The following is a 24,020-nucleotide window of genomic DNA, read 5'->3' as shown; positions in this document are numbered from 1 at the left end:
AGATTTGAATTCTAGAAGTGTAATTAACTAACATGGTATACACATTTTCAAAATCTTGATGTATATTATATATTGCCAAATTTCTTTCAAGAATGCATGTTCTGACTCAGTCTTGGTAGGGTGGTGTTGAAAATTACCTTGTGGATTATTGTCAACACCGAGTCTTTCTTTGTGTATGCTTTGCAAGATTGATAGACTTAATTTTCATACAGGCATTAGCTAGACTGTTTCTTTTTTTGTTTGTTTATTGGCTGTTGCTTCTATAAGATAAAAAAAATGAGTGATGTGGATGGAATCAAGAGGGAGGAATAGGGTAAGGACACGTTTAAACAGACGGAAAAACATTTCATCAGGATGAAGCAGAGAGGACATATTCTAGGAAACAGGAAAGGACAGTTAGTCTCCCATGTGGGTGCCAGAGGTCGAAGCACTGGGACTGTTTTCTTGCTGCTTTCTCAGGTACATTAGGAGGGAGCTCAAAATATGCTTAGGAGGGTTAACATGCTTGGCCTCCCCTATCTCACAAATCAAGTAACTGAGGCTTAGAGGACCATGGCCATTCAGTTGATAGCAGAGGTAGTAGAGGAATCAATCTGTCCAATTTCAACCTTAGGTTCTTTCTACCTGAGCTGCTTCTCTGTTTCTTCTCCAAAAGCTTCATGATGATGATGATGATGATGTTGATGATTATCAGAACATCTGCAGTGTTCACCAAGGACAGTGATAACATTCTTAATAATTGCATCTAGTTGTTTTCCCCCACCCCCCAGTGACTAGTACTATATGCCAGATGTTGTTTCATTTAACCTTGAACACAGTCAAGAGATATGCATGATATCTAGCCGAGCTTCAGAAGGAAGTGCAGAGGAAGGATAACAAGTAGGTAGTGGAGCAGCTATCTTAGTTCACTTTGTACTTCTCTGGCACAGTACCAGGAGCCTGGTCATTTTTAATGGCTCACAGCCTTGGAAGATGGGCAGTAAAGGTCTAGGGGCGGGCATCTGGGAACAGCCTTCCTACCATGTCATCCCATGATAGTAGAGAGGAAGAGCAAAAAGCAAGTGGTCATGTAGGAGGGATGATCAGTTTGCTTCCCAGCTGATGGCATTAACCATCCTTTTCAAAACAAGATTCTTTATTATTCAGGGTACATTTTCTTAGGCTCAGGATTAACCACTTTTTTTCAAGTCCCACCTGTCAACACTGTTGTACTGAGGATTAAGTTTCTAACATATGAATTTAGAAGAACATATTCAGACCATGGTAGCAACCAAAAATCACTGCGTCATCTTCTGGCATTTTAAAATAAAAGGTATTGTTTTTTTCATTTTTCTTTAACTTCCTTAGTATTTTCATGCTGTACATAGTTGGAAGTTAAAGATGTTTGGAGTCTAACTAAATAATGGCTTTAGTAATGATTTATATCTTATTAGGTTAAAGAGGTTTAATTTTTTTCCCCTCCAGCACCACTTTGATTGTTAAAGTGTTATATTTACAATATCCCTAGAGGATATTCTCATTTAGTAAATGAGGACACAGACATCTAGATTAATTGTTTGCCTAAGTTAGCATCAGAAACAAATCTAGAATAGAAACTTAGACCATTTTTATTTTAGGTCATGTACCTGCTTTTTAAATCCTCATATCCACGTTAGGTTATTAAAGTGATATGTGATACAAGGTCCAGAAGGACCTTGCTACATTTTTGTTTGACTTTTATTTAGAGAATTAGGTCTCTGGAATTTTTGTAGCTTGAAGGAAAAGAAAGCATCCTTAACCTTAGAGTTAGTATAATTTGTACTTTAAAGTCTACATTTATTACACATCTCTGTTCCACTGCTTTATTATTTTTATGATTTCAGGAGAAAATTGTAATGGCTCTATTTAGCAGTCTGTAGAGGGAATTTTCAAGAATATCTAGCCCAAGCCGCTCATACTGATAGTTAAACTTGTTCTGTTTAGTTCTAGTAATAAATGTAGGTATAGATACCATCCTTCACATAAAAGTCCTTCCTAAACTTACGTAACAGCATCTTTTAACTCCGCAGCAGTTGGTTCAACTTTTCTTTTTTAGGATTTAAAATTTTTATTTGAAAGGCAGAGAAGGGGGGAAAGTAGGGAAAGAGAAAGAAAGAGAAAGAGAGAATGAGAATCTTTCCTGCACTAGTTCACTTCTCAGATAGCTGCAACAGCTGGAGCTGAGCTGATCTGAAGTCAAGAGTCTCATCTTCCATAGACCTAAGAATCCAGCTGCAGGTTGAAACATCAGAATGAAAAAAGCAGGGTAATTTCTTTGTTAAGCTTTACACTTAAGTTCTGAACAGATATAGCGAAAGGTACATCAGTGCTGAATTTTGCAGTATGATACAATACATTGTTGACATATTAACGTACTTAATGGGTTTACTAATTGCTGTATTAATTTCATTATTTTAAATTTTATTTTCTCTTCTAGAAATGTAACCATATTGGATTAATAAAGTTAGATAGTGCTGATTAAAGTATGTTAGTCTTTCCATAGACTATTTTTAGGAAGAATTAAAAAGCAACAGGATGGTGAGCTAGTAGCTAAGTCAGTAGCATTAGCTTTATAAATCCAGTGTTTCAGATTTTGGTATATTCTATCTTCTAAAGAATTTTGCTTTTGCATCATTATTCCAGTCTAAATTATAAATTTTTAATTTGTGTATACGTTGGGTCTACAACCATGTGGTTAAAGGACACAAAGGGTAGAAAGTTAAAAATCTTGGATGATTCTTGCTTGTCAGTTTGTTTTAAAATATATACACCACTCTTACACAGTTATAATCCTCTTTTTACATTCTTATCATTGGAATGAGTTGCTGTAAAGCATCCATTCTTAGTTCTAATTAGGTTGATAGAAAGCAATACATAATTTTTATTGGCTTAATAAGACAAAAGTTGGAAAGGTTTTTTTCCTTGTGCTTTTTTAAGTTTTTTTTTTTTAACTAGGTTGAGATAAACTACATAATCATGGATTTTATTCTGAAGGAGACTTTACAGATAGCTTGATTCAGTTTCTGCCTTGATTCAGTTTCAGTAGATATTTACTATCACCTGGTAACAACTAAAGACTTGAGATACTGCCAGTGATCTGGTGCTTGTCTCAGCTCTTGTTAAAAAAACAAAACAAAACAAAAACAAAGCAGGGACTTTCTGGGTGCTCTCATTGGAAATGGTAGGATTGAAAAGTTGATGGAGCCGTAAGATATTTTTAGAGTGAAAAATTCAGAAGTAATTAATGGTAGCTTATGGGAGGAATTCGGTTACTTTTTTTTAAAGATTTATTTTTACTTTTTATTGGAAAGGCGGATATACAGAAAGGAGAGACAGAGAGGAAGATCTTCCATCCGTTTATTCACTCCCCAAGTGAGCGCAATGGCCGATGCTATGCCGATCTGAAGCCAGGAGCCTCTTCCGGGTCTCCCACGCGGGTGCAGGGTCCCAAAGCTTTGGGCCGTCCTCGACTGCTTTCCCGGGCCACAGGCAGGGAGCTGGAAGGAAAGCGGGGCTGCCGGGATTAGAACCGGTGCCCATATGGGATCCCGGGCGTGCAAGGTGAGGACCTTAACCACTTGCGCCACCGCGCCGGGCCCGAATTCGGTTACATTTTAATTGAAATAGAAATTAAGAAGACCTGGTTTAGGGAAAAAGTTATGAGCCATATTTGATTAAGCATGTCGCATTTGAACATCTTTTTGAAGAGTTTAAAAAAGATATTTGGAGGTGGGTATGGAGCTTGGAAGAAATGCTAGATATATACAATATGTTCCTCAAGAATAATGAAATAAAAAAGATGAAAAAAGTCTTGTTACACTAAGAATGGTGTATAATAGTTTGTGTCCTGTAATGGGTACTCGGTGAGGGAATGAGAATGTTTAGGAATGAACTAGACGTTTACCAATGAAATAATGAATAAAAATAGAACAGGGGAAATATTAAGAGAAAAATCTTGGAAAATAGTTTTCATTTTAGGGAATAGGAGGCAAAGGAAGAGCTGGGGAAAGACAACAGACCAGCATGGAACAGATCATCATGGCTTTGGAAAGTTAGGCACAAGAACAAATAAAAGAGGGTTGAAGAAAAAAAAAAAGGACAAGATAATCAAGTAAAAGGTGACGTTGTGTGGATTGTTTTACAACAGATTTGAAGAAAAGGAGAAGGATGGTAAGAGTTTTTTGGGGGACTGATGTGAAGGCTTAATGTGTAAGTCCTTGCTGTACATGCCCTGAGGTCCCATTTGGGTGCTGGTTTGTGTCCTTGCAGCCCCACTTCCCATCCAGCTCGCTGCAAGGAGTTTTTGCGAGATTATAGATTTTCTAAAATACAAATATGTTTGTAGAAGAGAAGGAATTTACTTTCATTTTCACTTTGAAAATATATTTGGTCAAAGTAGGGGAGATCCCACTAAGATAAAAGTAGAAAGGATTAATTATTAGAGGAATCAGAGTATTGATGCTGTTAGAATTGGAATTGTAGTAAAGTAGAAAGATAAAGACACACAGGAACTGATGGAGTGGTGGAAAGTTACAGAATTTGTTTCTGTGACTTTAATCTGCATAGTAAAGTATTGGGCAATAACATGCAAAATGCTTAAAGGAGGCTTTGGAAATTTCCTTGGCAGTTATTTTTACAAGAAATGAAGAAAATAGTCTCTAGGTAATAGAGGGGTTTCAGCTGAAGTTGAACACTATGAATTTGTAGTAGCATCTTCTAATATTTCCTCACAGATCAGATTATAATAGAGCCAGCTGAAGGAATAAATGTGTCCTTCAAGAATGTTATCATTAAGGAAAAAAACCAAAAAGCCCAGTCATTGTCTTCCCTACATCATCTTCTAGGTGTGTGAATGCAGTACTTTCAAAAGCATAGTTTTAAAAGCATAAGCTTGTGTATCTAGGGTGTGGTATTCAGGTAAGAATTGGGATAATGCTTTCATTCTCTTGGCTCTTTTCTTCAGTTCTACAGGGGGATTAGAGATTTTGAGTAAATAAGGTATTGAAATCATTTTACAAGTATACATAATACTATATTGCCCCTTTTTAATGATTGTATGCTAGTTCATTTTATTGACTTAACATAATTTTTACCACTGCTCCACAAATTGGCATTTGGCTTGTCATTTTTTTCATTATAAAACAATGTTTTAATGATACACACACATGATTACGTATTTGTTATTTCCTATAACAAATTTATTGAAATAGAATTGCTAGGTCAGTGAGCATAGCAACATTGTTTTTTATATTTGCTATATTTGGTAGATTATTGCTTTCATTGCTGCTGAATTTTAGAGAGTTCACTGATGTGGTAATGATTTAAAGGACCCTGTTAATTTTGGGAAATATGGTTGTAATTCTGACTAATAAACTGGAAGATAGACCACACTGCTGTATGGTAATGCATACTCTAGTTTGGATTGAGTCTCTTTCATGTATAGAAATATTCTGTATGGATTTCTATTTGTTTTTCTAACGAGGCACAGAAGAAATCCCTTTGCTTAGTAAAGCTATATCAAATTTTATTAACTTTGTGTTTTTAAAGAAAGAATTATTTCAAAGGTGGAGTTACAGAGAAGAAAGAGAAAGAAAGGAAGAATATGAATACGAATCTGTTGGCTTACACCCCAAAGGGCTGCAATGGCCAGGAAACCTTTCCTCTTCATAATAAATTATTTTGCAGAATTTTTGCCTGGTTTGGTTTCCTGATGTTTCTCCATGGTATGATTGAGATTATGTAAATTTAGCAAGAATAACATAAAAGAGAGGTTCTACCCATCTTAGGGCATCATCTGAGAAATCTAATACATAAAATCAGTACGTATCATTACTAATGACATTAACTTGGATAATTTGGTCAAGGAAGTATCTGGCGGTCTAGTGTCCTATTATTTTTTATTTTGTAACTAATAAATATCTTGGTAGGGGAGATATTTTGAGTCTGTCTCGATATCCCAGTTCTCACCACATCTTTACCCACTAGTTCTACCACCTATTGATGATTCGTGCCTGGAACAGTTATTGCTATTATGTTTGCCTGTTGGCAACGCCTGTGTCGCCACGTACCCCGAGCTCCAAGTCGAGCGGAGGGACTAGGGTTATGAGACAGACAAGACAGACAACACACAGACAACACACAGTGGGTCATTCCTGTGAGGAGAATGCCGTTTATTTGAAGTCAAGCTGCATCTTTTATAGTCTGCTTGGCCCCTCCCAGGATCCTCCCAATGGTTAAGCCACACCTAAGCTCCCCCAAGGACATGCAACAAGGGGAAGCAGGAAGGAAGGAGATTGCAGTCAAGCCACAGGCTAAATGTATCAGGCCATGATTGCCTTTCCTGTTACACCCTTGAGAAACAAGCTGTGCTGTGGAGTTAATCCTTGGGAGACCCGGCCGTGCATGTCCCCCCTTTTTTGTTTTTAATGGACACCTGTCTTAGGTTGTCCAGCAGTCAGTTGATGCCTTACCCGTCATGGGGAGCCCCACCCGGGGCACGTGGGATCCCTGTCTTAGGTTGGTCATCAGCTCTGCCAGATCTTACCCATCTCTGGCTGCCCATTACACATCATGCTCAACCAGAATTGAGCTCTAGGATTTTCCACAGCTAAAGTCATCATAGTTTGTCAAGTGATGACCTGCTCCGGGGCTTGTTGCCTGCATAGGCGGCAAAGAGGAGTAAACAGTACTGCAATCATGGCTGTAGCCATTAGTCCATGGCTAAGACTCCACTCCATTCCTTTAACATCCCTGCTCTCAGTTAAATGCCATTTCACGGGGGTAACACATATATGATGTTAAATTGAGGTAGTAGCTGGAGATCTGCATTTCCCATGGGCAGGATACTAGGAAGTTGCACCACTGCTGTCAGGGTGTCCTCCTCCCAATGGCTTTTATCCTGCAAGAACATGATTCGGAGTAGGATCATGCTGAGTTGGAGCCAGGGAGATTTGTCGTGTAAGTCTCTCGGGAACCCATCTCGGCGTTTCTTCATCCTGAGGAAAAACACAAACGGAGCCTCGCCCCCATGTTAGTACTGGATCTGGTCCCCGCCATTTATTTGTGGCCAGATCTTTCCATTTTACTTGGCCTTTATTCTCATTAGCAGAGCATAGCCAATGGCGCTCTGCAGGAACTACATCATTGGTGACAGTTAAAAAATTTAACACATAGATGGCGGATGCCAGTAGGGAATGGGGAGAGCTGCAATGTTCGGCCACATCCCCTTTCTTTATTTTTTCTAGATAAACTTTAAGGGTGCGATTGGCACGTTCAACAATGGCTTGACCCTGAGGATTGTAAGGGATGCCTGTTTTGTGAGTTATATTAAAATCTTGGCAGAATTTTTCAAAGCCTTGGCTAACATAGGCCGGTCCATTATCGGTCTTAATTTGTTTGGGGATCCCCATATAGGCAAAGGCCTGTAAGCAATGGGATTTAACATCTTTTAATTTCTCTCCTGAATGAGCAGGGGCATATATTATATGGGAATAGGTGTCAACAGAAACATGCACATATTGAAGTTTTCCAAAGGAAGGGACATGGGTAACGTCCATTTGCCACACATCTGTCCCATCCCTGGGATTAACCCCTAGGGATGGGACAGAGCAATATTGAGCACAGACTTCACAATTGGTGACAATCTGGGTGGCTTGTTCTCTAGTCACCTTAGCATGCAGTCTTAGAGAAGCTGCATTAAGATGGAACCTTTTATGAAGGTGCACTGCCTGTTCATAAGGGTCCATGGTCAGAGATATGTGCAACACCTGAGTCAGTGCGTCTGCCCGCGCATTACCCTCACTCAGGGGGCCAGGCAAGGAGGTGTGCGCTCTTATATGCCCAATAAATAAGGGATGAGTGCGCTGCCAAATCTGTTGCTGTAATTGTAAAAGAAGAGAATAAACTGAGGAGGTTGGGGCTATATAGGCTGTGGTTTCTAAAGGTAAAATAACATGAGCCACATAGTAGCTGTCTGTGTATACATTCAGGGGCTCATTATGGTAAATTTGAAGGGCAAAAAGAACAGCAGCTATTTCAGCGGCTTGAGCTGATTTGTGGGAGATGGAAACAGCCCGTTCTTCATGTCCAGAAACTATAGCAGCCTTGCCTTTAGCTGACCCATCAGTAAAAACCACACGGGCTCCTAATACGGGTTGCTGTCTAATTATTTTGGGAAAAACAACCGGATGTCTTCTGAAAAACTGCACTAAGGGATGGGAAGGATAATGATTAATTAACTGAGAAGAAACCGTGGCACAAAAGACAGACCAATCATCAATATTATTTTGTAGCCACGTCACCTGTTGGGAATCATAGGGAATGGAGATGAAATCAGGATATTTCCCAAAAATCTGCAGGCTGATCTTGCATGCCTTATACAACAAAGATATAACAGCAGTGGGATAGGATTGCACAATTTGTCCAGTGGATGCTGGGGAGTGGACCCAATATATAGGTCCAGTCTGCCAAAACACTGCTGTAGGCGCGTGATTGGAAGGGAAAACCAACAACCGCATTGGCGCCTTATAATCCACATAACTAACATGAGCATTCTGAATGGCATGCTGGACTAGCTGCAGACATTCCCTGCCTTCTTTGGACTGTTGTCTGGGTGAGGAAGGATCTGGATCACCTTTAAGAATACCAAAAAGGGGCTTGAGTTGCCCAGTGGAATATGCAAAATTGGTCGGATCCAATTAATATCACGTAACAAACTCTGCAAATCATTCAAAGTTTTCACATCACTTAATCTGATGGTCAAATTCTGAGGGGTGACATCAGTTGGCAAAAGCTGATGGCCTAAATACTGATAAGGAAAATCTGTTTGAATTTTATCCGGGGCAACAACCAATCCGGCTGTGGCTAAGGCCTGATAAATACATTGTGCTGCTAAGGATAGGATGGAACGAGTTTCAGCTGCGATCAAAAGATCATCCATATAATGGATCAAATAGATATTTGGAAATTGTGATCTAATTCTTTTTAAGGCCTTATCCACATAGATCTGACAAATAGTAGAACTGTTCATCATCCCCTGAGGGAGGACAACCCAATGGAAGCGCTGGGAAGGCGCTTTTAGATTGATGGACAGTAAGGTAAAGGCAAAACGCGGAGCATCTTCCAGGTGCAAGGGAATGGAGAAAAAGCAGTCTTTTAAATCTAACACAAGCATATGCCAATCTTTTGGTATTCCCACAGGAGATGGCAAACCAGGTTGTGTGGCCCCCATAGGGACCATGACAGCATTTACTGCACGTAAATCTTGCAAAAGCCTCCAGTTGCCATTTTTCTTTTTAATAACAAAAATTGGGGTGTTCCAAGGAGAGGTGGATGGAACAATATGTCCAGCCTCAAGCTGCTCCTTTACCAATTCAATTGCAGCCTCTAATGTTTTGCTTGAAAGGGGCCATTGTTCAACCCAAACAGGTTCATCTGTTTTCCATGTTAATTTAATGGGCTCCTCTAACTGACGAGGCTGCTCTACAATGGCCCCTGCAAAAAATGTCCTAACCCTGTTCTATCCCCTGGGCTACGAACTTCAATCTCTTTATCACAGACTGGTTGGGGGTCACCTTGAAGATGTCTGCCCAAGCCCTTTCCAGGAAAGTATCCTTGTCTATTAAGCATATTTGGCACAGGCTGAGAGGTCAACACAACATTCATGGCACTCAGCAAATCTCGTCCCCACAGGTTGATAGGAATATGTGGTAAAACATATGACTGGAAAATTCCTGAATGACCCTCTTGATCCTTCCACCTTAACAACCTAGCACTTTTCTGTGGTTGAGAACAGTTGGGGTGGCCTCTAACGGCCAGGAGCTTGGCCACATTGCCTGGGATATAACTGTAGTGTCTGCCCCAGTATCAAGTAATCCTGTGAATTTTCTCCCTTCTATCTCTAACTGCAAGGTAGGTCGGATTTGCATGTCGGAGACCCAACATGCCAAGGGGCCGGAATCGCCAAAGCCTCCCTGTCTATCTCTTTTATGAATAGGGTTGTCTGTTGGAACCTTAGGGATCAAGATCAGCTGGGCAAATCTCGCTCCTGGTGGAATGATGATAGTGCCTTTGGCTGATTCTACTATGACTTCTATTTCTGCGGGGGTATCCTCATCTATCACTCCTGGGAGTACTCTGATTCCATGCATGGTAGCACTGCTTCTTCCTAGGATCAGGCCCAAGGTATTCTTAGGCAAGGGGCCCCTGACTCCTGTCTTTATCCGCTGGGGCCCCAGGAGTGGGGTCAATACCTCTCCGGAGGTGGCACAGAGGTCCAGTCCTGCGCTACCTGGTGTTGCTCTGAGGAGAGTTGAGATGTCTGCATTCCTTGCCGTGGGAGCGGGACTCTGAAAGGAGTTGGTGCTGTTCCAGAGGCTACAGGTGTCTGCTGGGCTCCGTACACCTGAGGTTGGGGGGCCCGGAGTGGGCCCCTGACCCCGTTTCCCGATAAGGGATTGCCTTGGGCATCATACCTGGACCTACAATTGCTGTCCCAATGATAGCCTTTATGGCATCTGCTACAGAGATCTGGGGCTGGCAAGGATTGTGGGGGTGATCTTCCTTGCCGTGGAATTTTAGGACACTGTTTTTTAAAATGTCCAGGCTGTCCGCATCCGAAACAGGCTTTAGGACGTGCCCTAGGGTGGGGCTGAGGGTGTTGAACAGCAGCTGCTATCACTTGCCCAAGGGCATGGGTGGAATCAATATGTCTGCAAATTTTAAGGTAATCATGCAGAGACTTATCTCTATGGGACCGAAGAGCATCCTGGCAATATTTATTAGCATTCTCAAAAGCTATATGTTTAATTACTGGCATAGCTGGTTCTAGGTTACCAAAGATCTTAGTAGCAACCTGCATAATACGGTCCACAAATTCTTGAAAAGGTTCTGCAGGGCCTTGCAAGACCTTAGAAAGCTGGTCTCCTGTATTAGTGTTAGGTAAAGCCTTCCAGGCTCCAAGGGCTGCATTTGTTATCTGTGAATAAACTCCTAAATCATAGTTAACTTGTTGTTGGATGCCCTCAAAAGGTCCAGTGCCAGTAAGCATTTCAAGGCTTCGATCTGCATGTCCCACAGCTGCATTCTGCTCAGCAAAAATTCTGCACCTATCCTGAAAGTCCCCTCTCCATAGGAGAAAGTCACCACCATCCAGAGCGGAACGGCATAATTGCATCCAATCACTAGGAGTAAGATTCAAACTTGAAAAGGATTCTACCAGTGCCAGAGTAAAGGGTGCCTGGGCACCATAATCTTTAACAGCCTGCTTTATATTTTTGAGGTCTTTAAATTGAAGGGGATGATGCTCCCGGCGAGGGGGACCTCTATTACTGGGAAACATCGAACCCCGCCTTCTGGCTGATCAGTGGGGCTATCACTCTAGGGCCGCATGGGATACTTATTGGGTGAATGACCCACAGCTTCCTCCTCAGGAGTGGTAGGGGTCACAAAATTAGGGGCATATGGTGGTTGCCGTGAATTGGACAATTTGCCAGAGAAATGTTTATCTATTCCCGCCTTCTTTAATTTTCTTTTAATGTCCCTAATTTCTTGCTTTAAGAGAATCTTCTCCTCATCTCTTTTGTTCTCACTCACTACTGAAGAAGAGGCCTCATTCTCTTCTGAAGAAGAGGCTTCGTTCTCCCAAGAGTCAGCTTCACTCTCCTCTAAAGAAGAGGCCTCACTCAGGGTGGCCTCACTTGAGGTGGCTTCACTCGAGGTGGCTTCACTCGAGGTGGCTTCACTCGAGGTGGCTTCACTCAAGGCCTCATTCGAGGCCTCACTTGAGGCTTCCACAGACCGCAGAACCTCCCTTTCCTGGATTTCTTCAAAAGTAGTCTGCACTTCTTTTAACTGTTTTTTAACTTCCACCTTATCACTAGATAAAGAATCACGGACTAAGCACCACAAAGAAAAGTTGGCAATAGGGAAATTATCTGGGTCCTTTTGTAAGCAGGATTGTAAATTAGCCTTAACCTGTTCCCAATCAGGGATACTCAGGCTCCCTGAAACAATAAACCAAGGACTACTGGATTGAATGGCTTTAACAAAATTTCTAATCATCCTAGTTTTAACTGGCTTCCCCAGTTGATGTAAAAGTTCTTCAAGCTCAGTAACCAATTTATCCTTGGAGAAGGCAGAACCCATCTTTTTCGCAAGGTAAATAAAACACCAAGATCCAACTATACTTCAAAATAAGGCTAAAACCTTACTGTATTTCACAACAAATCTTAAACCAAACTGTGTTTCAAAATAAGACTAAAACCTACTATATTTCACAATAAATCTTAAACCAAACTGTATTTCAAAAGAAAACTCCCTCTCCTACCAGTTTAGGAAAGTCTTGCAATACGTCCCACTTACCTGCTGGCCAGCTTCCCGGGACGACCCTTCGTCGTGTATCCTCTCTTTCTCGATCTCGGTGGGACCTCCAGATGTTGGCAAAGCCTGCGTCGCCACGTACCCCGAGCTCCAAGTCGAGCGGAGGGACTAGGGTTATGAGACAGACAAGACAGACAACACACAGACAACACACAGTGGGTCATTCCTGTGAGGAGAATGCCGTTTATTTGAAGTCAAGCTGCATCTTTTATAGTCTGCTTGGCCCCTCCCAGGATCCTCCCAATGGTTAAGCCACACCTAAGCTCCCCCAAGGACATGCAACAAGGGGAAGCAGGAAGGAAGGAGATTGCAGTCAAGCCACAGGCTAAATGTATCAGGCCATGATTGCCTTTCCTGTTACACCCTTGAGAAACAAGCTGTGCTGTGGAGTTAATCCTTGGGAGACCCGGCCGTGCATTTGCCAAATGGGTGATTTCCTATTTCTCTCATTGTTAGCAGCAGACTGCTAATTTGAAGTCCTTACTGTATACTTTGATGCATCATATAAATGTGTTTGTACTATATGTATAATATATACATTATATATATATATATTTATTTACCTGTGTATATTTTACTCAAAGAAGTGGTGCAGCTTTGATCATATTTTTAAGAGATCATGAGATCATTGGGTGGTATACATTTTTCCACTCATTACAGCTTCCTTAAGTTTGTAATTGTGGTATCACTGTTGGAATGGATGAAAAGAATCCATTACATGCTTTGATTCTGTTTCTGATTTTTCTACAAAGCAATGAGCTATTTAGAATAATGGAATTGCTCTGAAAGGATTAAATGCATTGTGGGCCAAAGTATAGTTGCAGTAAGTAGAAGCAGAACAGTTGTGTGTGTGGTTGTCCTTTGATGTTAACTGTTCTCCAATAGTTGGTGAAGCATTGAATTTTGATTTACGTAATTCAAATTTTATCTCAAAGAGCATGTATTTTCATCTGTTTGAACTTTTAAAACTCAGATGCAATATTTAGTTTGTCTTGTAAGGAGATTGATCAAGAGGCTTTTAAAAATATTGTTATCACAGGTTATGATAATTTAGGTCTTGTGTTCTGAATGATATTTTCTTACAGTAAATCGATTCTTAAAGAACAAAAGCTTAATTGAGACCTTATGTAAAACATGAATTTTTATAAGAATTAGTTTGTATTTTAATTTGTATTGTTCCAGAAACTATTTTATGGTTTTGTCTTTCCATAGCTAGAAAAAAATATGAGATTCTCATAGTTTTGTTACTGAGGAGCTCCTAGGTCACTTCTACCCATACCTTTTTTTCCCTAATACAGCCTGGGCTGACATGGTTGCATCACAGGTTAAGCTTCTACCTACAAAGCCTATATTCTGTATGTGCACTAGTTCGAATCCCAGCTCTTTTGCTTCTGATCCAGCTCCCTGATAATCTGCTGAGGAAAGCAGCAGAAGATGATCCAAGTTCTTGGGCCCGTGCGCTTACGTAGGAGACCAGAATGAAGCTTCTGTTTCCTGGCTTAAGCCTCTCAAAGCCCCAGCTGTTGGAGCCATTTGGGGACTGAGGCAGCAGATGAAAGATGTCTCTCTCTCTCTCTCTCTCTCTGTGTATCTTTCTAAGAGCCTTTCAAATTAAGAACAAAAAAGCCACTGTAATATGAAGGCCAATTTGGTAAGAGAGAACTAAAATAATAGATAATAGATTTGAAAGAATGTTCTTAAATTTCTCTTTCTGTAGAATTTTATTTTTGATGATGTTTACATAGTTGATCAGGGTGAGAAGGATTGAGGGTTAGGAAAAAGTGGATGTAATAATTGTTTCCAAATTTTCTGCTTCTTTTTGTTTCTTGGGGAAGAAAGGAGATAAGGGGATGAACTATATTCAGCCTTTCAACTGCCCCAGTACCCAGGGATGAGGAAAGGCCACCCAATATCCACCCAGGGTCCTAATGTAGTACACGCGCCGAGGGTTCTACCCAGGTGGTTTTGATAGTTCTGAAATGCTTTTGATCTCTCTGATCCAAGGATGAAGAATCCCTTCCAATTTCCATTGGCTGAAATTTGTCTTATTTTTAAAAGGATATGATTATCTTTGAGTCTTCAGTTTCAAAGAGAGATATTCTTTTAGTATGTATATGCCTGAAATAAGCTGAACTGTCTTACACAGTATAAACTTCAGCAATTTATTAAAAGGAGACAATATGCAATCTTGACTTAGCAATAACACCTGTTCTGGAAAATAAATGCTGTGCTAAGTCCAGAAAATAGCAGAGGCAGTTTTTTTTTTTTTTTTTTTTTTTGTCCTTCTATCATTTAAATTCTTTTTGGGCTGATTACTAAAGGGAAAATTAAATTTTAAGCAGAAGAATCAGGGTAAGTAACGACCTTAGAGACTGTCCAGTAAAACAAGGTGGTACGTACATGTATAGGGGTAAGGTAGTCAATTTGTTGTGTTAAAAGTACCACATATGAAACAACCAATGTTAGGAGGTGATGTTGGAGATCATAATGTGGTAGGCTTCAATGTCGTATTAAGGAGTTTGGACAATAATGAAGGACCTCTGAAAAGGGAGGCATGAATTAGGGCAGGAATTTTAAAAAATGTTAAGCAAGTTAGATTATCAAGTCATGGTGAGACAGGAGTCACAGCTCAGGACACAAATAAATGATGCACTCATTCTAAGTAGAAAGTATAAAAGGAAATGTACATTTTAGGGGAAATAAGGTGTGTCAGTATTCCACAGGAGAGCCTGAGGTGCTTATGTGAGCTGGTTGGAGACCTTGTGATGCGGCAGTGAGTTTATAAAGTGTAAGAGGGTTTTAGTTTGAAGAGACATTCTCCGAACTAGAGGGTTGGAACTATAAGTTGGATAGGATTGCTCAGGAAGGGGCTTGTAGGTGAAAAGAGTTTTGGGTTAAGTATTCTTGGCATCATCTACAATTAATGGACAAAGAAGAGAGTGTTTTTCTGAAAGAATCATGAAGACAAAGAAGCTGACTTGAAAAGAGAATGATGATATAGATTTAGCACTATTAATCCTCTGTTGTTGAAGGCACAGAAGCAATATTGTGCTTTGCCTTTCTATCAGATTTTCAGGTATTTTGACTAAAAAATAGTATTTTGACTAAAAAATAGTCACTTTCTGCGTAGTTCAGTTCCTGTCAGTTAAAGCAGGATTTTTTTTTCACTTTTTTAAAGAAGAATGTATTATGGTCTCTCAATCCTTTGTGATCTGTGTTGTTTCCACTTTTCTACATACATTTAGAAAACATATGACACTGAAGAAGTCAATGTGCTGTGGGCCAAAGTAAGATCTGACTATTTGGCTAGGTGTGATGTATTGTCAACTTGGAGCATCACACTGTATCTGAATTCACTCTGATGATCGCTCCTGGGGAAAGCCTTCTCACTTAGCTTATTCGGTCTTCACAAAAAACTTATAAAGGTGGATATAGGATAGTTTGTTATCTTAATTTCTCACTAATACTTAAGAAATCTACCCTATGTTGAATTATGCTATTCATTCTTTCATAGCTGCTCTCTCCTTCATTGTGTATGAAATTAAAAGTGCTAAAGGTGAAAGGAACCTTAGAAATTGTGTCTCTAAAAACAAATAATCAGGTGCCCCAGAATAAAAAAGTTCTGGATTTCAGCTTTTCTAATTGTTGTCCACTTAACAAGAATCTCAAGTTGAATTTGTAGTATAAGTGAAGTTAAGACTTCTGTATTCATATTTTGTTCCCCATTGCAGGTTCTTTGACTGTCTTGCAATAGAAATTACCAAAAGGCTACCATGCAGCTAGGCGGGGTTTATCGGGTTTTTTGCTCTAGCGCAAGGAAGGCAGCAATGAGGGGAAGATGGGAAGAGATTTCAAGACACTGGCTCCCTGATGGGAATTGCGTGGATTTTTATCAGGTTGAGGAGGCATGGGCATGCCTTCTTGGTCTCAGGCTATTTCATACCCTTGACACACGGCAGTCACACTTCGGTTTATAACTGGCTTTGTGTTCAGTGCTAGAGTGGTTGTAGTTTAGCATGTGACATGGCTCAGGATGGCATGGCTATTCACTTGCCAGGAAAGTCAGGTATTGGAGGTCTTGGGCCATTCTGGGCAGGAATGCAGATTGGGTAAGTCCTGTACAGAGAAGCAGGGAGCCGTTGGCACTTAGGGTCTGGGTATTTTGCTCTTGATTGTCTTGGTACTATAGAAGGATATGTGTCAGTTCAGGAAGTGCTTGGTTTAATGAGCCCTGTTTCTCATTTTTTGCCTTTATCTTTTGTTGATAGTGTGCAGTCCGCGCAGCCACTGAAGGCAGAACTCTGGTTTTGGAAGGCTTGGAGAAGGCAGAGAGAAATGTCCTGCCTGTACTGAACAACTTGCTGGAAAACAGAGAAATGCAACTTGAGGATGGACGCTTCCTGATGTCTGCTGAGCGGTACGACAAACTTCTCCAAGTAAGAGAAAAGTCCAGCTGCGAAGTTCCCTCAAACTCTATGTAGTGATGCTTTGTTGTATAAGACTTGGTTATCTCAGAATCAGGACAAATGCTTAGGTGGTCCATATCTTTGGCAATTAGCTGAAGTAAAGTCTTGAATTGACAGTTTTGTAGACCAGGCCAAAAGATCTTGCAGATTTTTGTTTTGTCTAATAACTTCTTGTACCCATTTTTCTTCTTCTCTTTCTCTCTCCTTCCCTTTGTCCTCTTTCTTCTTGTTGTCCATCTTTCAAGAACTATTTATAGAAAGCCCAAAGGCTTCTGGACTGTGCTGGGCTTCATGGATACAAAGCTTAGGGAGTCTAGCTTTAGGCTTGTTCTTGGCCTTACAAAGTCCAAAATCCAGAGGAGCTGACAAAAATGAGTCGGTGCTTAAACAAGATGCTCATGGTCAATGCCACTGGCATCTCTTGCCTGGGATGTTGTCAGAAGCTCCTATGTATACTTCCTGTTTCCATATATCTGTCCGCTTATACTGTTTCCATCCCAGCAGTGAGTGATGACCTTTATACGGGCATCAGATTAGGTTAGTTTTATTCCCCAATCCTAATGGTTTCATGTTCCACTCAGAATCAAGTTCAAAGTCTTAATAGTGAGACACTGTGGTTCATTTCTTAGTATTCATGTTATGCCTTAAACACATGAAGTAGATTATTTCCCACCTGCTGGCCTTTGCATGTGTACTTTCCTGCTCTCGGAATGGTTTTCTCCAGGTATTCACTTGGCTCACATCTGTATCTACTTGGAGGCTTTGCTTCTCTGTAAACTTATCAGTGAAGTTTATGTTCTCATTTAAGGTTAAAGCCATGTTTCTGCCTGTTTGCTGTTATGTAGAATTCTTTTTTTTTCTTTTAAGATTTATTTTTATTGCAAAGTCAGATGTACAGAGAGGAAGATCTTCCATCCACTGATTCATTCCCTAAGTGACTGCAATGGCCAGAGCTGAGCCAACCGGAAGCCAGGAGCTTCCTCCGAGCCTCCCATATTGGTGTAGGGTCCCAATGCCTTGGGCTGTGCTCGACTGCCTTCCCAGGCCACAAGTAGGGAGCTGGAGGACAACAATCAGGAGATGAGGACTTATCAGAGGCTTTGGAGGGGAAGTGTGTTATGTGAATGACAAGAGGACACAGAGCGCTTATTCATTCAGACACACCACAGTGGATGCCTCTGCAGCTCATCCTGCCTTCTGTGACTGCATTCTAGGACTTAGAGTCAGTTTTGTCCCTGTTCTGAAGACATGCATATACTAATGTTGTCCCCCTCCCACCGCCCTGCTCCAGATGAACTGCTAGTTGCTCAAAAACAGTGTCTGTGTTTTCTGCTTTTTTTAATTTAACATTTTATTTATTTTTACTGCAAAGTCAGATTTACAGAGACACAGATACAGAGAGAAAGATCTTCTGTCTTCTGGTTTACTCCCAAGTAGCCACAACTGAGCCAGAACTGAGTCAGAGCTGAGCCAATCCAAAGTTAGGAACTTATTCCTGATTTCCAACATGGGTACAGGGGCCCGAAACTTTAAGTCATGCTCTACTGCTTTCCCATGCCACAGGCAGGGAGCTGGATTGGAATTGGAGCATCCGGGACACAAACTGGCACCCATATGGGATTCCGGTGCATGTAAGGCGAGGATTTAGTGACGAGGCTATTGCACTGATCCCCTGTTTTCTACTTCTTGATCTTGTTCCAGGTACTGATGCAAGCTCAGAAAGCACTAAACAGTAGGAAACAGATGTTGACATCACAGAATTTTATCAGCCTGATACTCTGTTGACTTGTGGGCCAGGAGCATCCCTTTCTGATTCCTGCTTTACAAGTTGGTTTCTCTGCAACCCACCTAGTGACCTTTTTAGTAGTCTCTTCATGTACTGGCTATGAGAATTTCTAGAAGAGGTTTTTATAGTGTGATTTAATCATTATCTTCTGGATCTAGACGGAGACAATTAAAGACATAAGTAGTAAGAAGAAGTTAAATTCATTCCTTCATTTTGTTCACTGAATGAAACATTTTCACTGCTTCTGAAAGGAGATGGATAGCATGTAGAATACTTATCTCTGTAAACCTTCTCTAATTATAAAACATCAATTTAGCCTTATATTAGTTATTCACACACTTTAGTAATATATTGATAAAGAATACTCAGAATATGGAATCATTTCTATTCAAAAGAGAAGTTTAATATGCAATCTATTGTAGCAATCAAATTCTGTGTGAAGTTACAGAACACGTTGGGCGTTCTTTAAAAAAAGTGTTTATTGTTTAGAAAAATCTGTATTCCCCCCCGCCTCAGGTACATATTACAAGAAATGCATGATTTCTATCAGTAAATGTTATTTCTGTATTGGTAGAATCTGTCTCATGAGAATTTCACAGAATTTAGCATGTTACTTTTATAAGACTTTACCATCTTATAACAATTTCTGTCGCTAAAAGTTTTCAAAACTGTAGTTTTTTTTAAAAAAAGATTTTTTTAAAATTGGCAAGGCAGATCAGAGTTATGGAGAGGAAAGACAGAAAGGTCTTCCATCTTCTGGTTCACTCCCCAAATGGCCACAATAGCTAGAGCTAAGCCAATCTGAAGCCAGGAGCTAGGAGCTTCTTCTCAGTCTCCAGCACAGTTGCAGGGTACTAAGGCTTTGGACCATTCTCTGCTGCTTTCCCATTACATAAGCAGGGAGCTGGAAAAGAAGTGGAGCAACCAGGACATGAACCAGTGCCCATGTGAGATCCTGGTGCTTGCATGGTGAGGAAACATTCCAGTCTCTTGGTTAACTCTGGTATGTGATTTAGGTCATGAGTTCAGTAATACTTTTTAAGATTAATTCATGAAGTGTGCCAACAAACATGTAACCTACCATATTCAAGAATAAAAATGTGCTTTTAAGAGACTGCATCCAGCAGCATGGCGGCTCAACAAGCTAATCCTCTGCCTAGAAGTGTAGGTATCCCATGTAGGTATCCCATGTGGGCGCTGGTTTGTGTTTGGCACCTCCACTTCTAATCCAGCTACCTACGTGTGGCCTGGGAAAGTAGAATAGGATGGCCTGAAGCCTTGGGACCCTGCACCTCTGTGAGAGACCCAGAAGAAGCTCCTGGCTCCTGGTTTTGGAATGATTCAGCTCCAGCTTTAGGGGCTTTTTGAAGAATGACCTTGTAGTTTAAAGATTCTCTCTCTCTCTCTTTCTCTCTCCTTTTCTGTGTAAATCTGCCTTTCAAATAAAAATGAAGAAATCTTAACAGAAAAATACTTCTTGGTATTTTACAAAGATAAACAGTTGTAGTATGAAAGAATCATGTATAGAGGTAATATATGATAGAAGCTTCAAGAGGATCCGGTGAAGGGGTCCAAAGTGATTCCGATGGGAGAGCAGATCAGGAAAGGGCTTGCGTTCATGAAGATTTCATTTGCGCTGAGCTCAGAATGACAGTTGTGTTTGTGCTGCACAACATGAGTAGGGTGATTGAAGAAAGTGCAGCAGCCCCAAGGAAGTATCACGGCCGACTGGGGGGCTTCAGTTGTGGGATGGGTCAGGGAAGGCGTGGAAGGGGCAAGCTGTACAATGGGAGCTGAATCCTGCCAGGATCGGCCTAGAGCACCTTGTTAGGGGAACCCTGCAAGGGTCTGTTGAACCATTTTGAGCACCATGGATCCTACTGCTGAAGGCAGTGAAGACAGAGTTAGTTGGAGAAGGAAGAAAAAACACCTTTTAGGCGCCTCTGTGGGTCAGTTGCTTTCATGTATAGTCTCACATTTAATTTTTATAGCAGACGTAGTAGAGAATTTTATTTCCACTGTATAACTGGAAAAACTGAGGTTCTAAAAGTAGAATAACATGCTTCAGTTCTTTAGTTAAGTGTTCATCAAATAGTTGAGTTAGGATTTGTTACTCAAAGCCTAAATTGTTTCAATTTTTAAGCTACCATATACTAGTTGCAGGCCCATGGACAAGTTATAAAAGGAGCATTAAGTATTTATTATGATGAAAATGAAATGTGGAAAATCCATGGAACATATTAGCTTTTACCAATGATATGCCTTTCTAGAAAAAGACTCACATATCTATTAGGGATCCATGGGCATTCTCCACTCCATGGAGGTCTGCTGATAATCATGTGTTCCTTTCCCCCCTGATCATTTTTTTGCTCTATTACTGACTAGAGTTCAAGAACCAATATAAGTTTCCTCTGTTCTCTGATGTGTTAGCTACTTTTACTTTCAAACACCAGTCTCGCTTTATGAGTCTTGCCTGGTAACCTGATCCTGGTTTACTTTTTACTTAATAGGTTTCATTTTGTCTATTTTTTAGAGTTATTTTTATTTATTTGAATGGCAATATAACAGAGAGGGCAAGTCACACCACACACACAGGGAGTCTAATCCACTGCTTTACTTTCCAAATGGCAATAATGTCACAGCTGGAACAGCCTGCTGTCAGGAACTAGGAACTCCATTCAGTTATCCCACTTGATTGGACCATCTTTCACTGCCTGCCCGTGTGCTGTAACATTGAACCGGATGGGAAGCAAAGCAACCAGTACTCAAACTAATCCTCCATAGGGGTTGCCTATCACAGGTGGAAGCCCAGCTGTACCACAGTTCCAACCTTGACAGTTTCTTTTTTTAATATTTTTCTCAATAGCCAAGGCCTAAGTTCCTTGGCCTGACAGACCTTGAAGTTGTAATCTGTTTCATGCATGTCATAGTTCTTCAACCTCTTATTTTTTAAAGGATCATACTAAGGCAGAACTGGATGCATGGAAGATTGTTCGAGTCAGTGAGAATTTCCGAGTGATTGCCCTGGGTTTGCCAGTGCCAAGATACTCTGGGAATCCATTAGACCCTCCTCTCCGCTCTCGATTTCAAGCCAGAGATATTTACTTTCTACCCTTCAAGGTAAATATGATTAAAGACAACTTGTTTTTTTTTAAGGATTTATTTATTTTTATTGCAAAGCCAGATATACAGAGAGGAGGAGAGACAGAAAGATCTTCTGTCTATTGATTCACTCCCCAAGTGGCTGCAACGACTAGAACTGAGCCAATCCTGTGCCAGGCCAGGAGTGTCTTCTGGGTTTCCCATGTGGGTACAGGGTCTCAATGCTTTGGGTTTGCTTCTACTGCTTTCCCAGGTCACAAGCTGGGAGCTGAATGGGAAGTGGGGCTGCCAGGATTAGAACCAGTGCTCACAGGGGATCCCAGTATGTTCAAGGTGAGGACTTGAGCTGCTAGGCTACCACACTAGACCCAACAACTTATTTTTAATAATAGTTTTTATGTTTGTAGGTATAATTGAGTTGTATAAAAATGTTGCTATGCTTTTAGCATTTTTGTTAGTAGCTAACAGAAAGAAATGGATATAGGATAGAGAAAATCTATAAAGCAGGGAGGAAAATGATCATGGCGTTCTTTGAAGCTGTTTGTGACACTTTTCAAAAACAAATTTTGTTAATAAATTATTTCATACTATTTGTTATTTGAGTCTGCTTAATTAAAAATTTGAGTTGTATCAAAGCATTTGCATGTATCTTGATATTTCTTATTAATTGATTTGACATGTTTCTATGTTGTTTTAGGACCAACTTAAACTGTTATATTCAGTTGGAGCCAATGTATCTGCTGACAAGTAAGTGAATTTTTGTAAATATTCAGACCTAACATTGAAGTTGTTTTGCCTGTTCATTGGTTGATTCAGTCATTCACTCGGCAATAATTCTTTGAAAAATTTTTCAGTATTGGGATATTGGTAAGTGCTTTTGATAAAATTAGTAAGAAATGATTTTTTGATGCCAAGAAACTCTAGATCTAGTTCAGCCAAAAAGATAATGAGCAGCTTAAACAAAATATAGCATATGCCAGAATTTCAAACTATTGAGGCTGTTTGTAGTTGATCCCTTATAAGGTCTTCCCAATACACTTGCAATTAAAATAGAACTTAAAGAGTGAATAGACTTTTGGGCCCAGCACTGTAGCCTAGCAGATGAATTCCTCACCTTGAACGCCCGGAATACCATTTGGGCAACAGTTCTAATCCTGGGAGCCCTGATTCCCATCCAGCCCCTGTTTGTGGCCTGGGAAAGCAGTCGAGGACAGCCAAAACCTCAGGGTGTGAGAGACCTGAAAGAGGCTCCTGGCTTCAGATCAAATAAACAGGTCTAGTCGTTGAAGGCACTTGGGGAGTGAATCATCGGATGGAAGATCTTCTTCTCTGTCTCTCTTCCTCTCTATATATCTGACTTTGCAATAAAAATAAATAAATCTTTTTAAAAAAAGTGAATATACTTTTGCCAGAGAATGGCTTCAAGGATTCTAAGAGATTTAGTTTTAAACCATGGGATACATGAATTAACATGTTTTGTGGTATTACAGGTGTAAGAGGTTCCAGGTGGATAGCATTTAGCATTGAAATAAAAAAGAAGACAGTTGAGGTTCACAAGGCAGATGTAAGCCAGATTGTGAAGGGCCTTGCATATTGTGATAGTTTGAAGTGATAGATCTAGTTAACTTTGGAATCTTAAGTGAAATTTTATGGTATGGAGCCATTATTCTTTAAGAATTAACAGGGAATTAGTTTTGAAAAATTAAATCAGTTTAGTTACTCTTATATTTAATATTTTTATACTTTCTCAGTAAAATTCATGATCCTTTTCCTCCCTAGGATTTCTCAGCTCTTGTCATTTGCTACAACTCTCTGTTCCCAAGAATCTTCCACTCTTGGACTTCCAGATTTCCCTTTGGATAATTTACCAGCTGCAGTTCAAATCCTGGTATGTATAAAATAAATGGCTAATACACTGAGTACGACAAATAAAATTTGAAAGTTAATCTCTTTTACTTTTATATTTTTGCTCTGTCACATTCTTCTATAAATGTTGCAGAGCTTAATTTGCGATTTATCTGCTCTTTGGTGCAGTAAACCAGACGGAGACCAAGGACACACTCTGAAAGCCCTAATGAGTTTCCAGCTTTGGAGCTTGAGGAAGTATCCAGGCAATTTCAGTGAAAGCTCCACAGGCAGGTGGGGTGGGTGGGTGGGTGGATGGGCAGGAAGGCTTCTTGCTGAATCAAGGAAAAGGGGTTGTTGCATGGTAAGTCAGACCTCAGATCCCTCCCAACCTGAGGCAGAGCAGCTGGGGCTTTGGAGTCTAG

The 24,020-nt window shown here is 40.4% G+C and overlaps 1 protein-coding gene across 1 annotated transcript in view; it reads left to right on the top strand.

The window, feature by feature from the left end:
* VWA8 (von Willebrand factor A domain containing 8) overlaps positions 1–24,020 on the top strand; it is a 333,428-nt gene that overhangs the window by 40,729 nt on the left and 268,679 nt on the right. The window contains exons 5-8 of the mRNA XM_040991347.1: positions 16,665–16,832; positions 21,604–21,768; positions 22,448–22,497; positions 23,530–23,638. Coding sequence (XP_040847281.1) covers positions 16,665–16,832; positions 21,604–21,768; positions 22,448–22,497; positions 23,530–23,638 — 492 coding nt within the window. The remainder of the gene's footprint in view (positions 1–16,664; positions 16,833–21,603; positions 21,769–22,447; positions 22,498–23,529; positions 23,639–24,020) is intronic.

This window comes from Ochotona curzoniae, unplaced genomic scaffold (genome assembly GCF_017591425.1).
Source record: "Ochotona curzoniae isolate NIBS_2020 unplaced genomic scaffold, NIBS_Ocur_1.0 contig_64, whole genome shotgun sequence".
In the NCBI taxonomy this organism is placed as follows: domain Eukaryota; kingdom Metazoa; phylum Chordata; class Mammalia; order Lagomorpha; family Ochotonidae; genus Ochotona; species Ochotona curzoniae.
The sequence above is the reverse complement of the archived record's forward strand: the minus strand, read 5'-3'. Positions and strand labels throughout refer to the sequence as shown.